Here is a 9294-nt window from a genome sequence, read left to right on the forward strand (position 1 = left end):
TCTGGCCCCTAGGCCGAAAACAAGGTTGAAGAACTGGCAACTTAAGAAGATGATAGTTACCAGCCCTGCATTACCTCAGGGGAAAACAAGAACTACTCTGCCATTTTTAAGGAAGCCAGATACCCAAGGACAACTCACACTGCAGACCCCCACAACACCATTCCTGGTAACTACAAGATGACTGCTGTGCCGCATCAGCTGATAATTATCCCTGTGTACCAGAACTGCTTTCCTGAAACTGCATTCCTTGGAGACTCACCTACACTTGTGGATCTGCCGGAGACCCTTCCTTATCCAACCCTGAGTGGAGTTTATGCTCCCTATTACCAAAAACTTTATGAGCTGATGGTTGGAACTTGTGGCCTCTCTCCCTTTACTTGTATGTATCACTTTTTCAGTAACTCTTCTGGAAGACAACTGTATATAGCAGGGATATTGTAATGGGAGAGTGAGACAAGGCAGTCGAATACCAGACAAAGGTAGCTTGAGAAACATGCCAGCAGTGTGTGCTCACGTTCTCAAAATCCCAAAAGGAGGGAGAGAGAGAGGAGAAGGGATTGTAGTGTGACCCTTCCCCTTGGGAGGTGCTTTCTCCTATCTCACTCTGTCTCCCTGTCTCTCTCTGGCAAATGCATATGCCCTTTTGCACAAACAAACAAACAAAAAAATCCTTCTTAGGAATAGTCTCCTTTTTATGATGTGCTTCCTTTTTGGGATTAGTCTTCATCTATTCATATGAATCAGACAGATACAGATTAATCACTAAAACTTCATTCTTCATTTCTTTCTTTTCATTATTATTTCAGTACCGCAAGTCTGACTTTGATTTCTCTTCAGTAAACTAAACAGAAAATTCTGCCTTCCTAGAGCTTGAAATCTAGAAGAGGTAGTTATGCTTAATTAAAGCACATAATTGATGTCAAAAGGAGGAAAAAATAAAGCCGGTTCAGGGAGTTAGGAAGTGATGAGAGGAGCAGCTATTTTATTGGTTAGTTATGGGAAGTTTGTTTGAGAAAGTGACATTTTAATAAAGACCTGAAAGATAGTCACATGACTGTCAGGGTAAAGGTGTTTAAGATTGAACAAAAAACATGAAGCCCTGAAATAAGGCTATGTCTGGCTTCTAACTGGTTCAAGGAATTGCAGAGGGGCCACTACGGCTCGAATAGAGTGAGCAAAAGGCAGGGAAGCAGGAATTTCATGATGGGTGAAGTCTTTTAACAAGCAAAATGAGAAATAGTGATTGACTGTTTTAAAAAATTATAATAATAATAATTATTGGGAAATGCATGGAAAAGACTTTGAATGATAAAGCGGGGAGATCGATGCCTCTGTATTGACTGACATGCATGGCATTCCCTTTTGAAAAAGCAATGGAAGTCAATGTAAAGTTATATGTAATCCAATGTAATATAAAGAAGATTATGATAATAAAATTCTAATAGATACTACATGAGTTCAAAAAAAAAAAAAAAAAAAGAAGCACAGATTCTCTCAAAGAGTGCACTGCTGAGGCTTCCAAATGCAGCTTCTAATCTGATGTCTCCACGACCACCTCCTTACACATAAGCCCTCATGTCCCAGCTAGGAAACTCTCCCACTGCATACCCCATGCCAACTCCTCCTTGGGATGACCCAGTCCCTCAATGAAGAAGTGAGACAGACCCGGCGGGGCCAGATGAGAGGAAGGAAATCCTGCTGGGCACACGCATGGCCCTCTCCTGGGCACCACCATGGCAGCATGTGCAAAGCTGCAGTTGTCACCCCCACCATCTGTGCCCTTTGACAGAAGCCAGATACTGGCTGGGGAAAGATCCTTGAAAATGAGCCAGTTCCTCCTGGTTCTCACATTCCCTAACAACACTGCCCTTTGAAGGAGGCAGCATGAGCAAGAGCCCCGGACTGCCCTCCTCTGATTGGTCACGTTAGAAAGGCCTTCTCGGCTATCGGGTGTGCAAAGCAAGGGAGAGCAGGCACTTCTTGCCCCAACGTTCCAAGCTGCTATATGAAAGGCAAGTTCTCAGAAACGCAGTTCTCTCCTAAGTAATCCTAGGAAAAGAAAAATCCCTCTGCTTTGTAAGGAAGTACTCCAAATAATAGAGACATATGATAAATTCAAAATGTGCTGATCTGAGAATTAGGACACCTGGATTCTAATTCCAATTCTGCTATTAAAAATACTCTGAGGGTGGGGGCCAGCAGGTGGCGTGGTAGCTGGGGCTCTGAACTCACACATGGCTGACTGTGGTTCAAGGCTTCTTTTCTCACTTTCCCTCTCTCTCTCTCTGTGTTTCTCTCGGGTAAGAGTCTGTGCTCTACAGCAAATTAAATAGTAATAATAATAATAAATTAAATAAATTTTTTTTTGAAGAGGTTTTCGCTGTAGGGCACGTACGCTTGCCAGACAGACAGAGAGAGACATAGAGACAGAAAGCGAGAAATCACCCCCCAGGGGGATGGTCACGCTGCAATCCCTTCTCCTCCATTCTCCTCTCGGGATCTTGGGCACGCATGCACACGCGCCCAGCGTGAGTTTTAAGCCACCAGGTCCGGGACATGAATCGCAGTCGACTACGTGGGAGTCCAGCAACATAGCCATTACGCTAACTGCTGGTTCCCATAAATAAAATAAATTTTGAAAACAATTTTTAAAAAGCAAATACACTGAGGGGGCCAGCAGGTGGTGTGTTAGTTAAGGCACTGGACTCCCACATGGCCCACCATGGTTTGAGTTCCAGACCTGGAAGCCTGCTTTGTCACTTTCCTTTTCTCTCTCTCTCTAATCAAATTTAAAAATGAATGGCAATAACACATGAAATTAAAAACAAAACAAGACAACACTCAGGGCCCAGTCTGGCCACACAGTCAGTAACAAACTGAACTGTGGTGCTGAAAGCCACGTTTAACTGCAGGTTCAGATACACAGGTTGACCTAAAAGCATTCCACGTGCAGGCCAAGATTTTGAGGAGCAGGACTGCGGGAAGTGGACTATGACTTGGCAAGACCCTACAGAGGGTGGCACACACTCCCACTCCCTCTCTCTCTGTCTTTACTGTGTGCACACATGCTATCATGGATAAAAAATAAGCAGATTTGAAAAAGAAACAGGGCCAGCCAGTGACACCGTGATAAAGGCAGCTGGATCCCATGTGCCTAAGTCTGAGTCCCAGACCTGGTAGCTTGAAAATAACACCAGGAACATGACATGTGGGCTCAAAATCCCAAAAGGAGGGAGAAGTGTGACCACTGTGGAGCATAGAGGTGTACTTTTCCAGTCCCCCCACCTATCCGGCGAACACAGGTGCCCTCCATTAAACTAAAAAGCAAACAAACAAAACCCATTCTGAGGTCCATTCACGTGATGCAGGAGGTATGGCGCTGCTGTGTGATACTGGAGCCACATGGGACGTCCAGGTTCAGATCCCAGGTTAATCTAAACACGCCAGGTGCACCTGCAAGTGCTCATGGCCCTAGCTGGCTGGAAGGATGGGAGGAGGTTCACAGCACAAAGAGACTCTTTTAAAGGTGTCTGTTTATCTCTCCATCATGAAAAAAATAAGTAAAAATAAACTTAAAGCTGAGTGCAATGGTGCACGTCTGTAGTCTCACCTACTCAGGAGACAGGGACAGGAGAAGCACAAGTTTGAGGTCAGCCAGGGTAACATAGTGAGCCCATGTCTCAGCTATGTAGCTAAACGGCACATAAAAAAACTTGAAAACACAGTCCCTTATATAAAGGGTACATCTAAAGAGCATTTATTATTACTGGTTTGTTTCATTTGACTGGTAAAAATCAGTCTTTTGAAGAAAAAACTGGGTTTGCTTATCTAAAAGATGTTATTAAATAATGAATGATATTAATAATGATTGCTAGCTACATTTCTATGGTGCTGTTTTATAACCTATAAAGAATTCTCACATCAGTGAGCTCATTCACTTATCACTACAACTTTTCGAGATAGAAATAACACCTGCTTTGAGGCTCCAAGGAATAAAGTGACTGCTAGAACCTACTGAGTGTCAGAATTTAGATCTTTTAGCAAAAAGCCTGTGTTCCTTATACTTTATACTTAATACCTCGCTATTTTTCAATAACGTGTACAGTTTCAGAGTGAAGGCTCGAATTGGATGCAAAAACCCATCATCTTGGCCAATTCCAAAATTCCATCCTAGTGAAAGCCACCTCATTCATTCCAGTATTTTCTTCTCTCACTCCAGACCAACAGGTAGTAGAGCCTTCCCACCCAGAACAAGACCTGCTGCTAAGACTACCCTGCATGACCCTCGTACCTGTGAAGCTCATGTACTTCTGGCTATTGGAAGTCTTTTTTGAGTTGTAGAATTCCAACACGTCCAGGACAGCCTGTGGGTTTTTCTTCTGCTCCGACTTGGTGATATTTGATGTCTGAAGCAAACGGGCCCACTGCTCTGGCATCCCCTGGAAGAGAGACACGCAGGGTTGTCAGGAAGATATGCTCACAGCAGACCTGGGGGAACAGACTAACAGATCCCTGCACCTCTTTCTCTCCATGCCCTCGGAGCTCACACAAGCCTCTTTTCTAATAAATACCCTTCTCTTCGTGTCCATCATTCCTCAAGACGTCTGCTCCTGCACTGGGCTCCACCTTCTTCAGAGCAGAGACCGCGTCTGACCTGCTCCTGCATCCATGCCCTGCACACAGCCTGCTCCCACGAGGCCGTCTAACAGAGGCTTATTTAAGGGATGGAGATTGATAGGCATCTCTGGTACAATTTTGGAGATGAAGAATATGCTCCCCTCATGAATATAAGAAGATGGTAATGAGAATCTCAAAGGAAGATAAGAAAGGACTGAATCTAACAGCACAGAGGCAGAAGTCAGGAACAAGGCCCTTCTGTGACCCAGGACTTACTGTAAATTCCCCCGTGACAGCATCAAAACCGACATGAATTGTGTGTTCAAAATCTGAAGGAAGGGAGATCTCTGGCCGCTCCTTCTCCTTCTTTTTATTTGCTGCAAGAGAAGCAAAGAAAAGGAAATAAACAAAAGGACATCATTGAGTTTTTAGGCTTCTTTTTGCCCTTTAGGGAGATGCAGGCTCCGTTGGAAGGCGAGGTCTGTTTACTTCACATATATCTTTAAAAAGCTCAACCACGGAACTGGATTGAAGTAGATGCTCAATTTATGTTTAAAGACTTCATTTTTTGTTGTTGAATTAAAGTAAGAGAGGGGACCAGCAGACAGCATAAAAGTATGTCACTGGGCCATCATGTAGTCAACCATGGTTCCAGTCTTGAACCTGGTGGCTTAAAACTCATGCCAGGCATGTGAGCGTGTGTGCCCAAAATCCTGAGAGGAGAGTGGAGAAGAAGGGATTATGGCATGGCCAGCACCCCTGGGGGTGATTTCTGACTTTCTGTCTCTCTGTCTTTCTCTCTCTCTCCAGTGAGTATACTCACCCTATAGCAAAAACACCTCTCTCAAAAATAAAATAAAATAAAAATAAAGTAAGGGAGGAGCAGAAAGAACATTTGCAGAGTTAACAATCCCACCAGTAATTACCCAGTTGATAGAGGGCAAGTCACCTCTTCTGTGAAGTCCTCCCGGATCTCCAAGGTGGGCAGTTCTGTACCCTCTCCCTTCCCTCAGCACCAATACAGCCAGCCCTCCAGATCTGCAGTTCCGCTCCTGTGAGTACGAAGGAGCACGGCACTATGCCGTTTTAGATAAGGAACTGGAGCATTTGCAGATGTGGGTATCCACTGGGCTTCCTGGAACCGACCCAATGCACAGAGCAAGAGAGGAACACACAGGAATTGCCCATTGGCTTGTTTCCATCTTAAATGCCAGAGGGTGCATGATGTGCTCTCTGGAGAGAAACAGAGAAAGGGAGAAAGCACCCCCAAAGGGGCGTGGTCAGGCTGCAATCCCTCATCTTCCATTTCCCCACCCTGTCAGGATTTGGGGCACACACACATATGTGTCTGGCATGTTTTTCAAGCCACCAGGCCTGGATCTGATCTGCAACCAGCTTAGCAGAATCCAGCTCCCTTTAACCATTAAGCTATCGAGTGAGCCTGACTTGTAAGTGCAGGGGGCCGTGTCCAGATCGTCACAGAGTCTCAGAGGCTCAAGTCAGGCACAAAACAGATGCCCAAACACTGAGTGAAGAAAGGAGCACGTGGCCAGACACCTACCTCAACAGGGCGTGGAAGCTAAGCAGTCTGCCAAAGGTGCAGCTCTCTTCAGAGCAATAAGCGATGTCTCAATTCACCAGCTCTGGCCCTTCACAAAACTTGTTCCCCAGCCCCCACCACTCATTTTATTTTAGTATTTTTCCTTATTCATGATAGAGCTCAGTGCATGCATGAAAGCAAGAGAGAGAGCAGAGTGCCCTCCACTGGGCCTGGCCACTCACACCTTCCTCCAGCCTGTCGGATCTTGGGAACTCCATGCCCGGTGTGTTTCAGGCTGTCCAGGCCAGGGATTCAAATCACAGGGACACGTGGGATCCGGTTTTTCCCAGCCCAGCTGCTTTAAAACCCCACTGCCTGAGCGCTCAGCACCCCAGCCAGAAGAAATCCTGAAGCCTTCCTGTCTCTATAGACGCACCATGTGAAAAGCTGCAAAATGGGGAAGAAATAGGAAGAAAGGATGGCGTCCGAGCCAGTTTCTCCTCTCCCCCACCACAGGGCACATGCAGCATCTCTGCTTTCCCACCAGAACGACAGGGAGGACAGACCAGATGGGGACCTGAGGTCCTCCCAGCGACTACATTCTGCGAGTGCATGAAAACAGGAAGACAAGCACTCTCAGAGCGGGAAGCGCTTTCTTCCCGAGAGGCAGCCCACGGTTTTGGGAAGGTATTTTAAGTATATCATCTCATAATCGCAGAGCTGAGAGGTTAGAAACTGAGGCCCAGACTTACCTGTAGCCCCTACGTAATTAAAAATCCAAAAGGCCTGGCTCCAAAGCCAAGCTCTTTACATCCCACAGCAGTCCTTGATCTCCTCTAGGAAAATTTCAACAGGAGTTGAAAAGTATTGGGGACCGGCCCTGCAGCATAGTGGCTAAGGAAGCAGATCCCACATGGCCGCCCACGGTCTGAATCCCAACCCCAGAGACTCAAGAAATACAATGGGCACATGTGTGTTCATGCATGTGCATACGTGCCCCCAAATCCCAGAAAACCAGAGAAATGGAGGAGAAAAGACTGCAGAATGAACATGCCTCACGGGAAGTGCTTGCTCCCTCTCCTCTTTCTCTGAAGAGCTCAGTTAAAAACAAATACTCTGGCATCATGAGAAGAAATAATATTAAAACCTCATTGTGAGTAAGTACCATGGCATACACTGCTTTCCTGCATTCCCCAGGAGATAAATACACTGAATATTACTGCCATCTTACAGTCGAGGAGACAACTGCCTAACCACGCGGTTAGTGAGCGCTGAGATTTGAACTCAGGCCTGACTCCAAAGATTCTTCTTCAGTATCTCGTTGAGGAGCATTTGCCTACATGCCAATTGCTAGGGTTTAAGCTACTTATGCAGCACTTGACAATTTCTCCTCCAGAAGCAGCTGCTCTGAGAGAAAAGGCTAGGGGTCACACCGGCCCAAGTCCAGCAGTCACTGACGACACAAGCCATGTGCCCTGCTCACGGGCGGAGTGCACAGGCAGGCGGCAGGCCTCGGGACTGCGTTCTGTTCCAAACTGCTTCCTATTTCTCAATTCCTCCAACCCGGTCACCGCAGCGGTTTTAAGAAAGTAGTTATATTGTTTCACTCAGACTTTTATTTTATTAATATTTACATATCTTAATATATAACTTCCGATGTATATTCCTGGTACACAGCATAACGCAACACCACAGGCGTGCACTGTCAGACACCGAAGGAAACATGCCAGATACACACACAAGTGCCCCAGACCCCGCAGCCTGGAGGCCTGCAGAAGACCCTGTGGTGAGTGCTCCTCCCTCCCCGTGCCATTCTCACATGTGCGTTCACACAGTCTCTCACGAAAAAAGGGGTAAAAGAATAAGAGAAGGAAAGAATCTGAGAAATGGAACCGTTTCCCACATGAGCATGCAGGGGAATGCTGAAGCCAGCTCCATGTCTGCAGGGCCCTCTGCCCTCTGAGTATCTCGCACACTCCCACCTCCAAGTCTGCTCACCTCTCCTTGTCCTGCCTTGGAATCCTCGCTCTTTCATGCCCCGTCTCAGCCATCTTTTAAAGACAGGCTCAACTCCGACTTCTTTCAGGGATTTCCTGATCGGTCCTCTTCTGCGACTCCTCAAGGTCCCGAGTCTACCCCATCATGCACCTAGTCACTTCCTGTGTTGTATGATTCTTGGCTGTTTCTAAGACCTAAAATGTATGCTTCTTGAGGAGCAAAATTGTGGCTTCTAATTATGATCATCACACATCTGGATCTCACCAGGACCACACAGAGCTTACTTACCTCAAGGACACCCTAGAAACTATTCAGAGGTGACCTCAGAGCCTACACTATTCTACTCCCTGAGGAAAAGGGCCCTGAGAAGTCAACTGACTTGCCCCAAGTCACCGAGCACACGGTGGTGACACATAGTTTGTCTGAACAAGTCTTTTACCCTCCATGCCCCTCCATTCCCTACTGGTGGGTTTGACTAGAAGCAAGTACTGACTGAGGTAGCAGTTTAACATGGACCGAACCGAGCCAGGGTGCAAGAACAGAAAGTGCCTAACTAAAGCCACGGAGGAGGAAGGGGAAGGGGAGGAGAGGCAGAGGAGGGGAAGCGACCAGCGGAGTTCAGCCTGGGTGCTGTACAATTCTGGCAGTATGCTCAGCAGCTGGGACCAGCAGCCTACAAAAAAAAAGGGACCTGGAGAAGCCATGTGGCCCCAGAACCACCTGGAACTCAGTCAAATCCTTCCCAGAAGTAACAACCACCTCCCTCACGTGTGTGTGGTCCCTCACAAAACCCTGCGGCCACTGTCTCACTGGCTCCTCACCATAACCCAGGAGCCCAACAGCAAGGACCATCTCCACAGCTGAGAAGACAGAGATCGGGGAATTAAAAGAAATCTCTGTCGGGACCAGCAGTTAGCGTAATGGCTATGTCGCTGGACTCCCACATAGTCGACTGCAGTTAGAATCCCGGACCCGGTGGCTTAAACTCATGCCGGGCGTGTGTGCGTGCGTGCCTGATCCCAAGAGGAGAATGGAGGAGAAGGGATCGCGGCGTGGCCATCCCCACTGGGGGGGGGTGATTTCTCACTTTCTGTCTCTCTGTCTGTCTCTGTCTGGCGAGCACACACGCCCTATAAAAA

General features: G+C 47.0%; 1 protein-coding gene across 2 annotated transcripts in view; it reads right to left on the reverse strand.

Annotated features, from left to right (window-relative positions):
* PAK1 (p21 (RAC1) activated kinase 1) overlaps nt 1–9294 on the reverse strand; it is a 123550-nt gene that overhangs the window by 49000 nt on the left and 65256 nt on the right. For both annotated transcript variants that reach the window (XM_006149976.2, XM_006149975.3), the window contains exons 3-4: nt 4894–4994; nt 4292–4439 (exon numbers count right to left, since the gene is read on the reverse strand). In XM_006149976.2, coding sequence (XP_006150038.1) covers nt 4292–4439; nt 4894–4994 — 249 coding nt within the window. The remainder of the gene's footprint in view (nt 1–4291; nt 4440–4893; nt 4995–9294) is intronic.

Source organism: Tupaia chinensis, unplaced genomic scaffold (assembly GCF_000334495.1).
Source record: "Tupaia chinensis unplaced genomic scaffold, TupChi_1.0 Scaffold000274_1, whole genome shotgun sequence".
Classification (NCBI taxonomy): Eukaryota; Metazoa; Chordata; class Mammalia; order Scandentia; family Tupaiidae; genus Tupaia; species Tupaia belangeri.